Source organism: Taudactylus pleione, unplaced genomic scaffold, assembly GCF_031769625.1.
Source record: "Taudactylus pleione unplaced genomic scaffold, aTauple2 ptg000481l, whole genome shotgun sequence".
NCBI classification, from domain to species: domain Eukaryota; kingdom Metazoa; phylum Chordata; class Amphibia; order Anura; family Myobatrachidae; genus Taudactylus; species Taudactylus pleione.
Genome location: NW_028284883.1, coordinates 1689496 through 1708881, shown reverse-complemented (window position 1 = coordinate 1708881; position 19386 = coordinate 1689496). Strand labels below are relative to the sequence as shown.

At 43.8% G+C, this 19386-nt stretch overlaps 1 protein-coding gene across 5 annotated transcripts in view; it reads left to right on the top strand.

Moving 5' to 3' along the window:
• The first annotated feature begins 451 nt into the window (after positions 1 to 451).
• LOC148502836 (cytochrome P450 2C11-like) overlaps positions 452 to 19386 on the top strand; it is a 70834-nt gene continuing 51899 nt past the window's right edge. The window contains exons 1-3 of one of the 5 annotated variants that reach the window (XM_088449302.1): positions 452 to 640; positions 2485 to 2644; positions 6733 to 6882. In XM_088449302.1, the coding sequence (XP_088305428.1) occupies positions 458 to 640; positions 2485 to 2644; positions 6733 to 6882 (493 nt within the window). In that variant the 5' untranslated portion in view covers positions 452 to 457. Of the gene's footprint in view, positions 641 to 2478; positions 2645 to 3204; positions 3340 to 6694; positions 6883 to 19386 lie in introns of those variants that run through there. The other 4 variants (XM_088449298.1, XM_088449299.1, XM_088449300.1 and 1 more) reach the window with 4 other exon arrangements.

Here is a 19386-nt window from a genome sequence, read left to right as displayed (position 1 = left end):
TCCTATGGATCACAAGAGCTAAAAAGACTCTCGTGCCCATTCGCAGGCATGTTACTTGCAGGATACATGCAGTGGCAAGTTGCAGCTGCAGCAAGATGATAGTGGATATATCTGTAATAATAGTTTTTAAGGCACTTTATAATAGAGAGCATTATGTCAAAACAAGGGGATTTAATATATGTTTTAATTTTGCAGATACAAACATGTTGATTAACTTTTCATTGATCTCTTCTGAGGCTGAATCATGCATGTGTCACTCTTCTCATTTCAGTTCAAAAGAGATTAGATGTTGGCTCTCGTTAGACAAAGAGCGGTTAGGGAGGTAAACAGCAAACCGACTATTACGTAACTGTGCATAGTGCGAGCCAAATTCATCCCTTTTTAATGATTGACTGTATAAATAAGATTGGTTTGCATTTTGTTAACTTCAATGTAGCTGAGCACCGTCACAATCAGAATGGAGATCTATGGAACAACCGTTGTGTTACTTATAGGCTGTTTGATCTTCTTGATTTTAACTATAGCTAGGAAACAGAAGAACAATGGCAGACTTCCTCCAGGTCCAACGCCACTGCCCATTGTAGGCAACATTCTACAACTTAATGGCAGAGAGCTTTTTAAATCACTTAATAAGGTAAGTGTATCCTGTGGCAACTGATGGTGTCAATATCAAAATGGTTTAGTAAAAAATATATACATTTAGGAGTTGTAGGACAATTTGCTCTCTAATTGCATTCCATGACAACAATTACATTTTATTTCACATATGTAACTTAATCAATTAATGCTCCAATCAAATTGGTTACTTTTGTTTAGTGTAAATTGTGGACCTAAATGCTATATTAGTAAAGGACTTTTAAATATACATACAGTATAAGGAGGGTTAGTTATGAATGAACAGATGACACATACATTTAACATGTATCCCATTCAGTAACATTGCAACATTGCAGGTCATTAACATATTTTACAGAATTCACGAGCACTATTCCATTTAGTAACACACAAGCATTACAGCAGACAATCAGACAATAGTTTTTTTTATATTTTCTATCCTATGACCTTTTATCCTCTAATTAAATGGGAAATGCAATTCAGTAAAACAATGTTTGGATTCTGATGATATTAGTCAGATGGAATAAGCCAAACAAAAATATTAAACTGACTTGCAGCCCAAAAGTATTTACATTAAACATTAATCAGTCATAGCCATCTGTCCCGATTATCAGATATACAAAGTCTGAAGACATGATGATTGGATAAGGAAAAATACTTGTTGTGGTGCAATGGATTTTGATACCTGGGTTGCCATTTTTCTTCTTAAGTCTGTATCTGACTATGGCCCTGATTCAGAGCTGGATGCTCTGACCAGAGCGCACGCTCTGAATCAGGGCCCACCTCCATTAATATGGAGCGTCCTCCTGGACGCTCGTATAGCTGTGGGTCACCACCCACAGCATATACGAGCGTACAGGATGATGGTCGCGATGGTCTTGACCATCGCCACTGCGAGCAACAGCCTGCGGTTGAGGTTTTCAACCGCAAGGCCAGGAGTGATTTTGGCTCTATCAGAGCCAAAATCACTCCCACTGACATCACTAGTGATGTCAGTGGGGCCGGCTTCAGACGGTAGGCGTTCCCTTGGGAACGCCTCCATCTGGCAGGCATGCCCCCGGCACGCCCACCAAAGGGGGCGTGCTGTCAGTCAACATCGACAGCACGCCCCCTTTCATGAGACACTCCGAGCGAAGGAAAGTCCTTCGCTCGGCGCGTCTCGCGCATGCGCACGACGGAGCTCCCTCCGTCGTGCGCATGCGCAGTGCAGACCATCGACCCACTTGCGAGCGGACAGCCGCTCGCGAGTGGGTCTGAATGAGGGCCTATATTTTTATATACTCCTTGATTTCTAGTCCTTCTTGTGTCAGGTACAGACAGTACTGTATAAAAAGTCAAGCTTAAACAAAATTGTATTGAGTTGGGGGTGCTCCCAAGAGAAACCAGCAGCCTCACTCTCAGTAAGGGCCATTTCAAACACTCAGACTAAATCACATGAAATACAATGATGAGGGTGGTGTGAGTCCAAAAAGCAACATGGGCAAGTCCTTCCCAAATCTTCTTTTCTGCGTTGCTGCACATTTCTTAAATAAGAATAAGCACCTTAAGGTAATATACTCACCAAATTATGGAGAGTTAAAGGAGTTAAACAACAAAGCTACTGTAGATATTTTTCCTTGGATATGATTTACCTTAGTTGTTATACTGCCTTAACTCATCAGAATTTTATCACATTGCATTTATATATTTTAATACAAAAGCCTTGATACTTTTATATGGTACCAAACAGCAGTACCTATCTCAGTCATTAGATTCAATCAACCATTTATCATATGTGTATGCAATACAATATGTGTTTAAAGTTTAGTCCCATGTACAACTGATCTGATGAGAGTGACCTGTATTGGTTTTTCTCCCATGCAGCTCAAGGAAAAGTATGGTCCAGTATGTACCATCTACATGGGGAAGGAACCTGTTGTGCTGCTCTTTAGCTATGATGTAGTAAAAGAGGCCCTCATTGACTATGGGGAGGAGTTTGGTGCCAGAGGGTGCACTCCTATGCTGGACAAGATCAGTTCTGGAGGTCATGGTAAGCAGAAAATTACACCAGGACTGTTCATTTAATGGACTAACCTGCAAACTCTGACCCTGTTTTTATATGGAGGCCTGGAACTGTAGACCCATCAACCCATTGTTATTCTGGCCGTGCATAAAGTTTTGTGCTAAGACAAATTTGGCTGCCAGCAACTGCAGTTCTATATACTAAGCCTTGGAGCAGGGGCGGATTGGGCCGCCGGGAAGCCGGGCTGGTTCCCGCTTGGCCGGTCCCTTAGCTGCCTTTAGGGGCCGGCGGCTGCACCTCCCTCACCCCGGAAGCCTGGCTGCCGCGAACGGGGCTCAGCTCCGATCGCGCAGCGTTACAGGCTGCTCCCTATATCTAATGTAAAATGGCCGCCGGGGGCAGTAGCGGATTGGTCCCCGTAGCACAGACAGTCCGCATCATGCACTGAGCTGAGCAGTGTGTGTTCAGCCTGTGCTGTGATCGGAGCCTGTGTAATGCGCTCCATTACACAGGCTCCGATCACAGCACAGGCTGAACACAGACTGCTCTGCTCAGTGCACGATGCGGACTGTGCGGTAGCCGGAGGCTGGAGTTCTACTCTGAAATCCAACTTCCGGCTCTACCCACAGGCACAATGGGAGAGACGTCATGACCGTCTCTCCCATGGTTCCGAGGAGCAGCCTGGCGGACCAGAGGGCGGAGGACGCAGGAGCGGGTTTAAGGTAAGTTTTTTTTTTTGTGTGTGTCAGCAGCTATAAGGGCACTCCAGGGGGCATCGCTATAAGGGCACTCCAGGGGGCATCACTATAAGGGCACTCCAGGGGGCATCACTATAAGGGCACTCCAGGGGGCATTACTATAAGGGCACTCCAGGGGGCATCACTATAAGGGCACTCCAGGGGCATTACAATAAGGGCACTCCAGGGTGCATTACTACAAGGGCACTCCAGGGGGCATTACTACAAGGGCACTCCAGGGGGCATTACAATAAGGGCACTCCAGGGGCATTACAATAAGGGCACTCCAGTGGGCATTACTATATGGGCACTTCAGGGGGCATCACTATAAGGGCACTCCAGGGGGCATTACAATAAGGGGACTAAAGGGGGCATTACTATAAGGGCACTACAGGGGCATTATTAATAGGGTATTACCATATGGGCACTACAGGGGGCATTACTATAAGGGCACTACAGGGGCATTATTAATAGGGTATTACAATATGGGTGCTACAGAGGCATTACTAATGGGGTATTACCATATGGGCGCTGCAGGGGCATTACTATGGGGTCATTTCCATATGGGGACTACTACAGGGGCAGTTTTTTTGTGTGTGTCAGCAGCTATAAGGGCACTCCAGGGGGCATTGTTATGAGGGCACTCCAGGGGGCATCGCTATAAGGGCACTCCAGGGGGCATTATTAATAGGGTATTACCATATGGGTGCTACAGAGGCATTACTAATGGGGTATTACCATATGGGCGCTGCAGGGGCATTACTATGGGGTCATTTCCATATGGGGACTACTACAGGGGAAGTACTACGGGGACTTTACTACGTTTAGAGTGCCACTCATCCATTTGCTTATATATATCTAGATATATATATATGGAATGCCACCACTCGGGATCCCGGCAGTCAAAATCCAGACTCCGCTCCTGGTTCTTAAAGCTAACCTCCCCATCCCTGTGCCCTAACCCTTTTCCCTCAGTACCTAACCCTCCTCCTGGTGCCTAGCACCTAACCCTCCCCCTCGTGCCTAGCCCTCCCCCTAGTGCCTAGGCCCTAACCCTCCCCCTAGTGCCTAGGCCCTAACCCTCCCCTTAGTGCCTAGCCCCTAACCCTCCCCCTAGTGCCTTAGTGCCTAGCCCCTAACCCTCCCCCTAGTACCTAGGCCCTAACCCTCCCCCTAAACCTAAAAATGGTGTGGCACTTTTGACTGTATCTGTATTGGTGTTTCGCTGTATTTATCGCTGTGCATCATGCAAGGGGTTAGTAGTAGCCGCGACTGCATCCAATTTAGAATCAGGTACTATAATGAGGGAGTACCCTGTCCCCTCACCATACCCCGTCCTCTCAACTGAGCCTGTCCCATTAGGGCTGCTTCCAAAAATTTCCCGGGCTGGTTTTCCATCCCAATCCACCCCTGCCTTGGAGAGAGATAAAGTGGATGAAGATAAAGTAGTAAACAACCAGCTCCTGTCACTTTAAAGGCTGTTTGAATAATAACAGTTAGGAGCTGATTGGTTGGTACTTTATCTCCATCCACATTATCTCTCTCCAAGGCTTAGTAAGCTTAGCATAGACCTGCCTCATGATGTGCTCTAAGATGCATCAGATCTTTGTTTAATTGCGTTTCCGCATGATTTACCGGGCCATTTATCGTTTGATGAATAGGCCCCATAGCAAATAACTGAATCTGGACAAACAATATTGCAATACAATGGGTGAAAATACCTATTTTTTTGGCGTGTGGTGTAAATACTGGCTACGTTTGTACATACACTGTAGGTCATAAATGCTGGTCAACTTTATTTTTACACTGCAATGTAAACTTCAGTTTGGACACGCTCCTCCAACATCTAAATCTCTCTACAAATTTTACATCTGCACCACCTGTAGTGCAGCATCATTTTATCATGATATATTTACTAAAGTGAGGGTTTTTCAAAGTTACGATGTTGCCCAGATCAACCAATCAGATTCTAGCTATTTTCTTCTAGAAGGTGCTAGAGAAATGTTAAGTAGAATCTGAACATCTCCAATTCTAAAAACCTGCATTTTAGTAAACATACCCTTAAGGTGCATACACACTAGACGATATGCTCCCTGAGCGATATCGTCTAGTGTGTCCCCGGCAGGCTGTGCTCAATGTCGTTCATGACATTGAGCACAGACGCTGAACGATATCATTAGCGATATCGTTCAGCGCCGGGCTCTCTCACCCATTCCCTGACATGCAGCAACCTGACGAGGTCGTCAGGTTGGCCTCCATGTCAGCGCGATGAACGATGATGACGAACGACCCGCGGGAACGCGCGTCGTCGTCATCGTTCATCTTTTTTTGTGTTAAAAATGGACGATAAAGTGGACGATTGAACGATAACGATATCGTTATCGTTCAGTCGTCCACTTTAATCGCCCAGTGTGTACGCACCATTACACTTTTCATACTATATTTTTCTTACTGTATTTTCACTTCTATCTCTGTTTTTTAATATGTTGCTTCAAAATAAAGTGTCGTAATGAATGTATACATAAATGTATCATTTAACTGCTAAGTGGTCCTTAGTTCCCCCAAGAGAACTCTCTTTTTTCTATCAGAAGCCAACTATCCTATCCTTTGGATTGTTGGAGGAACCTGTTGTTCCCAGAAAAAGCTCACATAAACACATGGAGAACATATAAATTCAACGTAGATATGACCCTGGTTGGAAATTAACTCGTGACCTCAGTGCTCTGTGGCAGCAATGCTAACCACTGTGCAGCTTTCACTTTCTTTCACTACTGCGTCCAATAGAACTCTGTTGCTTAAAGGGCAACAACTACAGAATTAAAAAGAAAATAACAGTAAAATGTAGCATTTTTGTAATTAGTCTTGCACTAATCTCACAAACTTAATTGATAATTAATTGAATGATGCCAATGTCAGATTTTATTTACATTCACCAAATTCAAATAGCATTTTGCTGTAATAATTATGTTTTTTTCCCTTCTTTATCACTACCATTGTATCTATTGTGTACTGGATGAATCACGTATATGTTCTCCATAATCTCTGTGAAATCAATGCTAAAATTTGTCTACAATTACCAAGGGGTACATTTTGTAAGCAGCTGCTTTTTCAAGCTGCGACTTTTCAGTTTGCTGTACTCTGAATGTAAGACGGCAATCATATTAAAGGCAAGACACGGCATATTTTGCCACTAGTATGATTGTCATTTTAATTTTTGGGGGTTAAACATTAGCCTGCTGAAGCTGACCCTTAGTAAAATTATCCCCAAGTACTTGATACTGTCTCACATTGGTCACTACTTTAGGTTAATATTACCAGTCAATTGGACTCTTCCCATAAGTATGATTCAGTGTTCATGTTTTATTACATTATTTTCAGGAGTGATATGCAGTAATGGCGAGCGCTGGAAACAGTTGCGACGTTTCTCTCTGATGACCTTAAGAAATTTTGGGATGGGTAAAAGAAGCATTGAAGAAAGGATCCAGGAAGAGGCCCAGTTCCTTACTGAAGAATTCCTGAAAAGCAATGGTGAGTCTTTTTGTTGTGGAGACACTTTGGGCCTAAATCAGAGTTATGAGACAATTAAAAAAAAGTAGCAAACAGATTATTTGCTCCTGGAACAAACCATGTTGAAATTAGGGATGTGCAGGCTCGGATAGGTTCGAGTTTGCACGTTGAGTTCGGATTTTTCCCTCCAAAAAAACGGAACTCAGAAAGAGGCTAAACGTCATCTTACATGGACGAACATCATCATTCCTGGACTTTTGAACTCAACGTGCAAACTCGAACCTATCCGAGCCTGCACATCCCTAGTTGAAATCCATGTGCGAGGAGGAGTGCAAATGCATTTATTCTTAGCTTGCAGCGAAAATATTGACTGCTTTTGCATTTTTCCAAGAAATACTGGGCAATTTTGATTTTACACTGAAATTTAGAATTAAGATAGAAATCTGCCCCAACAGGGTTTTGTTATGAGCGAATTGGTCCTTAATTTGCTCCATTTTTTTATGTGTTATTAACTCTGAATCAAGCTCTTTCTGTAGCTAATGCAGAGGTTCCCAAATGTGGTCCTAAAGGCTCCCCAACAGTTCAGTTTTAGAGATATCCATGGTTGAGCACAGGTGGCTTAATTAGTACCTCAGTCAATCTGAGTTAACCACCTGTGCTCAACCATGGATAGCTCTAGAAACCTGAAGTGCTGGGGAGCTTTGAGTACCGCATTTGGGAACCTCTGAGCTAATGTGTTTCTACTAAAGCCCCCACATCTAATCACAGAACACATACTACACTTAAGAGATAATTTACAAAGTGCAAACTGTAGAACGCTGCAAAGCAGCAGTAAGGGTCTGATTTAGGACTGATCTCAATTGCAAAAAAGGACGCAGATCGAGCAATTGTTTGCCATCGTGCATGCGTATAAGCCACACTGTGCTTGCGCTGCGATTGCACTGTGATTATGGATGCACAAAGAAATCCAACGCTAAGTGAGTGACAGGCTGTCAGCGTTTGGAGGTGGTGACGAGGGAGTGGTCAGAAGAACACAGGCATGTCTGTCCATTTGAATGCCATTTCCTAGGCGAGCATAAATTAGCCACTGTGTTTGCAATTGCAGCATCAGAGTCCTCTGTGTACAGGGAGACTTGCAGAGTCTGCTCTGATCAGACCTGCATTAATGCTGCGTGAGTGGCCAATGTGCGTCGATTGTACCGGTGTTTACGCAGAAGAACGGCATTGGACGGATGTGAGAAAGCAGTAGTGGGCGTGTTTAGACCAGCTGAGCTTTGGCAGGCATTAGCATATTTTGGCAGCTGCGTTCCATAAGAATTTGCAGCTGTGATGGCAATTGCGATCCATACTGAATCAGGCCCAAACTCCTCCAGGTGTCTCAATTTGCGCAAGTGTGCCTTAAGGCCCCCATACATCAGAGATTGATTGCAGCAATCATGCAATTTGCAATCGATTGTGTATAAAAATCTTTCCCTTTTTCAATCGATTGTGGCAATTCTACAATCTGCAATCGATTGAAAAAGGGAAAGATTTTTATATACAATCGATTGCAAATTGCACGATTGCTGCTATCAATTGCTGATGTATGGGGGCCTTACGCTGTCACTGCAGTGTGGAAAGAGGTTTAAATTTACTATTGCACATTTTGTCAAAGACACCGATGATATATACAGTAGCTTTGACCAATGGATTTATAGCAGCAACAGAAATAAATGCTAAACCCACCTGTTAGATCTGCTACTATAGGTTAATAAATCTAACTCCAAGGATATTTTGCTTGAACAAGCAGTGGGGAGGAGTTGGGCATACAGAGGCCATCCTATGAGAAGTATAGGATATGGGCACCTAGTTTTGCAGAGTGAAATTATTGAAATGAGATAAAGAGGTCAAAATGGCTTATAATCGATTAGAGATGAGCGGGTTCGGTTCTCAGAGAACCGAGGACACCCGAATTTAGCATAACCGAGTCGAATCCAAGCAGGCTCGGAGGTTCCCGCCTTACTCGGTTCTCGAAACCGAGGCAAAACCATAGAGACGGAGATCTCATGGTTCACAAGCTTTCGTCTCTATGATCAATGTAGTATATAAGGGACCACGCGACAGACGCCATTTCCACTCCGGCTGTGTAAAGTGAACAGGGAGGGTTGGTAGTGTAGGGCTGGGAGAGGTACTGGTGCTATCTGCTGTGTCCTGGGCTGGTGACTGCTGATCCATTCTGGTCTCTGGTCACGGTGCTGTAACTGTCATTGTTCTGTCTGCTAATCCATTCTGGTCTCTGGTCACGGTGCTGTCACTAATCACTATCACTGTGCTGTCTGTGCTGATCCATTCTGGTCCCTGGGCCTGATTCAGAGCCGAACGCTCTGACCAGAGCGCTCGCTCTGAATCAGGGCCCTACTACCTGTTTTTGGAGCGGCCTCATGGACGCTCGCATAGCTGTGGGTAACCACCCACAGCTATAGCGAGTGTCCATGTTGATGGTCGCGATGGTCAAGACCACCGCGACCATCGGGCTTGCGACGAGACCCTGCGGTAGGGTCTCGCTGCCGCAAGCCAAGGAGTGATTTTGGCTCTATCAGAACCAAAATCACTCCCACTGACATCATTACTGATGTCAGTGGGGCCGGACTCAGACGGTAGGCGTTCCCATGGTAACGCCTCCGTCTGGCAGCCACGCCCCCGGCACGCCCATCAAAGGGGGCGTGCTGTCAGTCACTATCGACAGCAGGCCCCCTTTGGTGCGAGACCCATAACGACGGCTTTGCCGTCGTTATTCGGGTCTCGCGCATGCGCACGACGGAGCTCCCTCCGTCGTGCGTATGCGCATTCGGCCAACATCGACCCGCTTGCGAGCGTCCTTCGCTCGCGAGCGGGTCTGAATCAGGCCCTCTGGTCACGGTGCTGTCTGGTGATCCATCTGGGCTGTCTGCTGTGTCCTGGGCTTGTGCTGTGTCCATCTCTGGGCCCAAGTTCTGGACTCCAAAAAAAACCAAGTGTCTTTTTATATTTTTCTGTGTGTGCATGCATGTTAGGCTTAACCACAGTAGTGCACAGGAGCCATCCAGCAACGCACGTTGCACTTGCAACCTTGTGCTGCCCGACTCCAGTCGTTCTTAGTAAAAAAAAAAAACAGTTAAAGTGTCACTGTCTTATATATTTTTTTCTTCTGTGTGTGTGTGGGTCTTACCACAGTAGCGCACAAGATCAAGCGACTACGGTCGTGTTCAATAAAAAGAAACAACAATACAAGTGTCACTGTCTTATATATTTTTTTCTTCTGTGTGTGCATGTGTTACGATCCTCTAGCAATTGCTTGGACCGAGATGGAGGTGTTGGAGATACGTGGCACATCGAAGAACAAACACAAGAAGTATAGTTAAATCATGGCAGTTTACTAAATAAATGATAAGATAGACCAGTGAAAACACAACATGTCAATGGTGCAATAAGTATCTGAAACCATAGGACAGTGAATAGAATATACTGTAGGTTTACAGTCCAAACTAAAGTTGTTAAATTGCCAGGAGGCCTAGTAGACAGCAATGCTTGAAACGTGGTGAAGAAGCAGGATTGCTGGATGGCCTGGAGGGCCTAGCAGACAGCGATGCTTGAAACCTGGTATAGAAGCAGGATTGCAGTATGGCCTGGAGGGCCTAGCAGACAGCGATGCTTGAAACGTGGTGTTGAAGCAGGATTTCTGTTTGGCCTGAAGGGCCTAGCAGACAGCGATGCTTGAAACGTGGTGTTGAAGCAGGATTGCTGTATGGCCTGAAGGGCCTAGTAGACAGCGTAGCTAGAAACGTGGTTTAGAAGCAGGATAGCTGTTTGGCCTAGAGGGCTCAGTAGACAGCGATGCTTGAACCGTGGTATAGAAGCAGGATAGCTGTATGGCCTGGAGGCTCTGTAGACAGCGATGCTTGAATCGTGGTATAGAAGCAGGATAGCTGTAAGGATAGCTCTATAGCCTGCAGGGCTCTGTAGACAGTGATGCTTAAACCGTGATATAGAAGCAGGATAGCTGTATGGCATGGAGGGCTTAGTAGATAGCGATGCTTGAACCGTGGTATAGAAGCAGGATAGCTGTATGACCTGGAGGCTCTGTAGACAGCGATGCTTGAACCATGGTATAGAAGCAGGATAGCTGTATGGCCTGGAGGGCTCTGTAGACAGCGATGCTTGAACCGTGGTATAGAAGCAGGATAGCTGTATGGCCTGGAGGCTCTGCAGACAGCGATGCTTGAACCGTGGTATAGAAGCAGGATAGCTGTATGGCCTGGAGGCTCTGTAGACAGCGATGCTTGCACCATGGTATAGAAGCAGGATAGCTGTAAGGCCTGGAAGGCCCTGGAGACAGCGTTGCTTGGACCCAGGGTACTTGGGTCACTTAATAGCCGGTGAGCAGAATACATGCAGCATGTAGAAAATATAGCTGGAAGTCTGGATGCAAAGAGAGCAGCTTGCATAACCAAAAGTTCCACATGAAAACTCTATAGCCGACAGGGCGGCGACAGTCCAGGTAGTTCAAATAGGATCAGCAGCCAATCAGGCCACACTAGGAGGAAACATGTGAAATCCTCTGACGTCTGGGTCTCCTAGCAACCGGCAACCTAGAAGCATGGTCAGGAGCAGGAGGAATACTGGCAGGAGACAAGTCCTGGACTGGACTTGAAACAGTGTGGGTGTTAGGCTTAACCGCATTAGCGCACAAGATCCAGCGACTGCAGTCGTGTTCAATTAAAAAAAACCAATTCAAGTGTCACTGGCTTATAAATTTTTTTCTTCTGTGAGTGCGTGGGTGTTAGGCTTAACCACATTAGCGCAGATGATCCAGCGACTACAGTCATGTTCAATCAAGAAAAAAACAATACAAGTGTCACTGTCTTATATATTTTTTTCTTCTGTGTGTGCGTGGGTGTTAGGCTTAACCACATTAGCGCACAAGATCCAGCAACTACAGTCGTGTTCAATAAAAGAAAAACAATACAAGTGTCACTGTCTTATATATATTTTTCTTCTGTGTGTGCATGGGTGTTAGGCTTAACCACATTAGCGCACAAGATCCAGCGACTACAGTCGTGTTCAAATAAAAAAAAAACAATACAAGTGTCACTGTCTTATATATTTTTTTCTTCTGTGTGTGCGTGGGTGTTAGGCTTAACCACATTAGCGCACAAGATCCAGCGACTGCAGTCATGTTCAATTAAAAAAAAACAATACAAGTGTCACTGGCTTATATATTTTTTTCTTCTGTGAGTGCGTGGGTGTTAGGCTTAACCACATTAGCGCACATGATCCAGCGACTACAGTCGTGTTCAATAAAAAAAAAAACAATACAAGTGTCACTGTCTTATATATTTTTTTCTTCTGTGAGTTCGTGGGTGTTAGGCTTAACCACATTAGCGCACAAGATCCAGCGACTACAGTCGTGTTCAATTAAAAAAAAACAATACAAGTGTCACTGTCTTATATATTTTTTTCTTCTGTGTGTGCATGGGTGTTAGACTTAACCACATTAGTGCACAAGATCCAGCGACTGCAATCGTGTTCAATAATAAAAGAAACAATACAAGTGTCACTGTCTTATAATTTTTTTTCTTCTGTGTGTGCGTGGGTGTTAGGTTTAACCACATTAGCGCACAAGATCAAGCGACTTAGGTTGTGTTCAATTAAAAAAAACCAATACAAGTTTCACTGGCTTATATATTTTTTTCTTCCGTGTGTGCGTGGGTGTTAGGCTTAACCACATTAGTGCACAAGATCAAGCGACTACAGTCATGTTCAGTCAAAAAAATACAATTAAAGTGTCATATTTTTTTCTTGTTTGTGTGGGTGGGTTTTCGGCTTATCTGTAGTAGTGGACAAGATCCACAAAGTAATGCATGTTGCAAACTTGTCTTGACAGACTCCAATAGTTTTTTAAAAAAAAATACAATTAAAGTGTCATATTTTTTTCTTGTTTGTGTGAGTGGGTTTTTGGCTTAACCGCATTAGTGGACAAGATCCAGCCAGCAACGCAAGTTGCAACCTTGTGCTGCCCGACTCCAGTCGTGATCAAACGTTACTCTGGGGTCATGTTCTACTGGAGCTGACAAAAAATATAAATCATCATTTGTCATTTTTTCTAATATTTTTGTGTGTGCGCACGACTGCACGTGTGTTAATTTTGTAATCGCACCTTGGCTACACTATTGGTGATTGTGACACTGCTTCGAGACTGCAGAAAAAATATGGAGGGCTGTCACATGACAGGAGAGCAAGGCCAAGAACCACATGTTGTAGCTGCCGGCAGCAGTGCAAGGCCGTCAACTTCCTCGACCTCTTGGAAGGCCCATGCCCCAAGGCTTAAGTCATGCCATCGATATGGAAGTAATAGTTAAGCAGGTTTTACTGAAATTAAGAAAAAAAATTGAAAGGATATTTGACTTTAGATAAACAAAAAATTGTGAATATGCCATTCACTACACGAAGTGGCAATGAAAGGATAAGGCCTTGGCCTTCTTATATTATGAAGAAGACTGCTGATCCTGATAGGCCTTCTGCTTGTAGTAGTAGTTGTGGTGGTCCAATTAAAAATGTGAAAGTTGTTAAGACAGCTCCGGAAAAACCAACTGTGTGCCCTGAGAAATCGAAAATCACGAATCCCTGAGGAGAGTGCAAGTGTGTCCGCTGTTGCCATGTGTGAGCCCGACCGAAATACTAGACTACTGGAGGATCCTCCAAGTTCCAACATTTGTGTGCCCTCTGTAAATGTGGGGAAGGGCAGTCAACATCTTGCACATGTAGTCTTTGAGGATGCTTCTGTGGAATTGCACATGGAGGAGGATATTTTGGTGGATGAAGGTGGAAAGGATGATGAGGATGTTGGTGTTAGTGATGAGGATGTTGATGCTGAGGATGTTTTTTGTGTAAATAAGGCAACAGCTGTTGCCCATGGTTTGAAAAAGCCAAAGCCCATTGTTGTCATGTCGGGACAAAAGACAAAAAAATCTACTTCTCACGTGTGGAATTATTTCCATCCCGATCCGGACAACAGTTGTCAAGCCATATGTGCATGCAAGAGTGAGTAGAGGGAGGGACCTAAACCACCTAGGAACCTCCTCCTTGTTACGTCAGTTGGAGTGCATTCATCAAATATCAAAGTGTACATCGCCAAGTTCCAAAACTCAAAATGTAACAAGTCCAGTGTCACCTACCTGCTCCCTCTCTGTGAGATCCAAGCACCTTCGATCTCCAACACCAACACCTGCATCATGAACATCCTCATTATTCATCAGGAGCAGTCCTGCTGCATCCAATGTTGGCATTCCAAACATGATTGACTCCTATCCGTGATTCCTCTGAAGGATTCTTGATGACTACGCCTGTTGCTGCTGCTGCTGTTGCTGTCAGTGGATCTTCATCCCAGAAGGGGACCAGGAGGAAGACTACTTGAAGCATATCCTCCAAAAAGCAATTAACTGTTAAATCGTTTGCAAGGGCAAACAAGTATGACAGCAATCACACAGTTGCACAGCAGATTACTGACGCCATAACACCTATGCTGGTGTTAGATGTGCATCCAGTATCCGCCATTACTGCAGTGGGTTTTCAACAGTTAATTCAGGTCCTGTGTCCTCGCTACCAGATCCCTTCTAGATTCCATTTCGCTAGAACAGCACTCAAAATCTGTACATGGACATTAAAAAAAACCTTATTAATGTCCTCAGAAATGCCGTTGTACCCACTGTCCACTTGACCACTGATATGTGGACAATTGGTACAGGGCAAACTAAGGATTACATGACTGTGACAGCCCACTGGGTAGGTGTATTCCCTACAACAGCAACAGCAGCAGCAGCAACATCTCCCAAAAGACAGCTGATACAGAGGCAGGCTACTCTTTGTATAACTGGTTTCACTAAGAGGCATACTGCTGAGAACCTCTTAGAAAAACTCAGGGAAATCATTGCTAAATGGCTTACCTCACTTGGACTCTCCTTGGGATTTGTGATTTCGGACAATGCCACCAATATTGTGAGAGCATTATATATGGGCGAATTCCAACACGTCTCATGTCTTGCTCACACAATTAATTTGGTGGTATAACATTTTTTTCAAAAATGACAGGGGCGTGCAGGAGATGCACTCAGTGGCACGCAAAATATCCGGACATTTTAGACATTCAGCGACCGCTTGTCAAAGATTGCATGACCAGCAGGTACAGTTAAATTTGCCCTTCCATCAGCTGAAACAAGAGGTAGTAACTCGGTGGAATTCTACCCTCTATATGCTTCAGCGGATAGAGGAACAGCAAAAGCCATCCAGGCCTATACAGCAGACTATGATATAGGTCGTGGAGGGGGAATGCACCTTACTCAAGCGCAGTGGAGAATAATTTCCATGTTGTGCAAGGTTCTCAAACCCTTTGAACTTTCCACACGAGAAGTTAGTTCAGACTCTGCCAGCTTGAGACAGGTCATTCCCCTCATCAGACTTTTTCAAAAACAGCTGGAGAAACTGAAGGAGGAGCTAAAATGGAGCGATTGCGCAAAGTATGTTGGACTGGTGGATCAAGCCCTTGATTCACTTCACCAGGATCCAAGGGTCATCAATCTATTGAAATCTGAAAAATATATTTTGGCCACCATTCTGGATCCTATGTTTAAGTCCTACCTTTTGAGTTTTTTTCCAAAAGACCAACATCTAAAACTACGCAAAGAACTGTTGGTCAAAAAATTGTCAGCTGCAGCCGCATGTGAAACGTCTTCATCTCCTCCTTCAGTTTCAACAGCTGCCAGGAAAAAACTCAGAATGCCTGCTGGTCATGCAGATTAGCCACCAAAAAATGACATCTGGTCAGGCCTGAGAGAACTGCCTACTAGTGACATGTCTTCTACTGTGACTATGTGTGATACGTTCTCCAATTCACAGAATGGTGGACTATTTCAGAGATAACATCCTAATAGATATGTCAGAAAGTCCCTTTCAGTACTGGCAGGAAAAAGAGGCAATTTGGAGTCCCATACACAAACTGGCTTTGCATTACTTAAGTTGCCCACCCTCCAGTGTGTACTCTGAAAGAGTTTTCACTGCAGCTGGCAACCTTGTCAGTGATTGGCGTAGGAGGTTACTCCCTCACAATGTGGAAAAGATGATGTTCATTAACATGAATTACAAATTCCACATGGAAGACCTCGACCAACAATTACATCAAAAAATTACAGAGGCGCCTATGATGGAATCCAGCGGGGATGAATTAATATTGTGTGAAGAAGAGGATGTACACACTGATGGGGATGACGAGGATGAGGATAATTTGTAATGTAAAGCCAGTTTTTGTATGGGATTATTTTCTTTTCCATGTCCAAAGCACATTGGCAGCTTGTTTTATGGGGGTCCAAACAAACCAATCATTTCAGCCACAATTGGCAGTCCTTGTCGCTGAAATGATTGGTTTGTTAAACTGTCATGTTTCGTATTCAACATAAGGGTGGGTGAGAGGGCCCAAGGACTATTCCATCTTGCACCTTTTTCCTTTCCATTATGTGCTGGTTGGGGCATTGCTGCCTGACATTTTAAATTAATGTTATGGTTGGTTTAGGTACCAATGATTTATTTTTAAATTAATTAGTGATCAATTTAACAGCCAAGGGCTGCACCAAATGAATTGTTTTTAAATTAATTTATGATCAATTTAACAGCCAGGGGCTGCAACCAATGAATTGTTTTTTAATTAATTTATTATTAATTTTACACCTGGCTGTCACTGTCATCGGTGTAGCTGCACAGGGGTGCTGTGCTCCTGTCTGTCGAGGGGCTTCTGCCCAAAATAATAAATAAACAATTTTTTTATGTGATTGTCAGCCACACCAGTCATCGGCATAGTTGCGCAGGGGTGCTGTGCTGCTCTCTGGCAAGGAGCTGCATGAATATTGCAAAAAAACTTTTTTCAAGTTATTGGGTTACAAAAAGTTTTTTTGATTTAATCTTAAACATAGCAGAAATGTTATCCTAACAGCATATAAGTTATATGCTCTAAAAATCTAAAGCCTATATTTATAATATTTGTAAAAAACTAAAGCCTAATTTTGCCAAAAGAGAGACTGACACCACGGCTAAACATAAAGAGTCACCTTGTGGATGTGAATTGTCTCATTTGCATGGGGAAAACACAACCCTCAGATGAGATGGATCTCAGCCAGTGGACAACATTGAAATCACCATTAAAAAGTCACAATGGAAGACTACAGTGTGGATAATCTTTCTTCACAGTCAGGAGAGGTCTCAGAGAACATGAAAAAAGATGCTCTAGGTGCTGAACTTCAAGGGATTTCTCCATCATGTTCTGCAGTATGGAAAGTTTCATTCACATGTTTTCTATAAAGCAGTTTAAAGTTACAGCCCGCAAAGTGTCTGGTAATTCCTGGCAAAGGTGGGTGTTATAGATAGCCAAAGATTATTACAAGCAAAGGATTAATCTGTCCGGCATCTGTCTGGGAATTCATTGACTGTATTTGGCCTGAATGCACTAAGACATCCAGTGATTCTGTCACTGTGTTCTGTAGCCGACTTTATTCCTACCTGAATCGCAAACTGAAATACAGAATAGTAAGCACAGACAACATGGAGGCCTTTGTTATTCCGCTGCCTGCATGCCAACCAATACCTCCCAGACTACACCCACTGGGGGGACCAGGTCTTGATAATGACCATCCCCATCTGTTGCTAGGCCTTCTTCCAGACCATCCATGCTGGACTTACTGTCCAAAAAGGGTAAGCAGGGTACAGAAAGAGGAGCTAGATGTCCCCAATGACATTTTTTTTTCTTCTATCATAGATGATGTGGAGAGAATAAGAGCTTCAAATGTTTGACTTGGAATAGGGGCTCCCACCTATTTGGCTTCTGTCCAGAGAACAGAGCTCTGTTCCTCAAGAACTGTCTATGCCTGAGCTGATAGGTAGGTAGTCTCTGTCTGTTGGTAAACACCCTTCAGGAGATGGCAACCCAGAATAACAACAACTATAATAATAATAATGTGTCCACTGATAACCAGCCTGATCCCTAAACAGCAACAAACCCCATATGGCCAACTCATAACATGACACCCAGTTTGCAGCCTCCTCTTCCTTATGACACTAATTCAGTCGCCATGGTTGCTCCAGTCCAAGACAGTGGGAACAATGGGAATTTGAAGGCCACTAAACAACTCTGTTTTTTGTAATGTCCCTTTACAGGTTGGGAAATAGAACAGAAGCTTTATTTTTGGATAGCACGCTTCCTGGTCCCCTTCTGGGATGAAAAAAAAATGCCAGCAAGCAAGCATGGCGCAGCCGCACAACGTAATACTTTTGCATTTGCTGCTCAGTTCCGCTTGTTCACAATATATCTCATATGGTTAAGTGGACAGTGGGAACAATGGCAGTTTGAGCTAACTATGTTTTTTTAATGTCCCTCTACAGGCTCGGAAATACCAGTTTATAGAAGATTTGCAAAGCATTATTTAAGTCATTTGTTTATTTATTTTTGGAAAGCACACTTCCTGGTCCCCTTGTGAGCTGTGAGGTGGTGAAAAATTGACTGGAAACGAGGGAAATCAATGTTATTGAGGTTAGTAATACTGTAGGAACAAAAAAAGGCCAATTTTATGTGATTTTAGCTGTTTTTTTGATTTTTAAAGAAAAAATCCAGATCCAAAACCAAAGCCAAAACACGAAAACAAAACACGGAGGTGAGGTTTTGGCAAAACCAATCCAGATCCAAAACCAGGGGAGAGACAGATCCAAAACCAAGACCAAACACCGAGGTCGGCGCACATCTCTAATTATATTACATCTTGCTGAGTGCTTGTTCCCTACACTTGGTTTACTACTAATCACCATAATCAGTGCCTACTTGTACTAGTCTAGGGGGTAAATTTACTAAGAATTGAGTTTGTGTGAGTTTACGTGCATTTGCAATCTCACGCGAGTTTAAATTTTTTTACTAAGGGCAAACACAAGTGAACTCGCACTAAACAGACATAAAAACTCGCATGAATTTTCTAAACTCACCAAAATACACCATCGTCAAAACTCGCAAGTACTTCCCATAGAAACTAATACAACTCGCAAATTTACCAAGATTCGAGTTTTGAACTCATACGGGAAATTCTCATACTCGCTCCAAAACAGACTTTTCCAATAGACGACCTCCTGAGGTGAATGTTTGCCTGAGTTTGGATGTGTTTGAAACTGTTCACATGTGTTTCAACTAGCAATCACTGGCCACACATTGATGATGCATATAAAAGGCTCCCAAATTGCTGCCTTTCTTTGTGTGCAGCAGAAATGTTTCGTTCCACTGCCTGCAACTTCATGTGGCTGGGATATCAGAGGCTCTACCAGCAGGCTGAAAACAACCAGGAGCAAGAAACTGAGCAGGCTCAGGAGGTAATGCAGGTACCAGAAAGGCTGCGAAGGCCACGTTTTTTTAGGAAGTGTTTGACCCTGAATGCATTGGCCGATGTTGAGGTCATACAGATGTTCCGGCTGAATCTTAACAACATA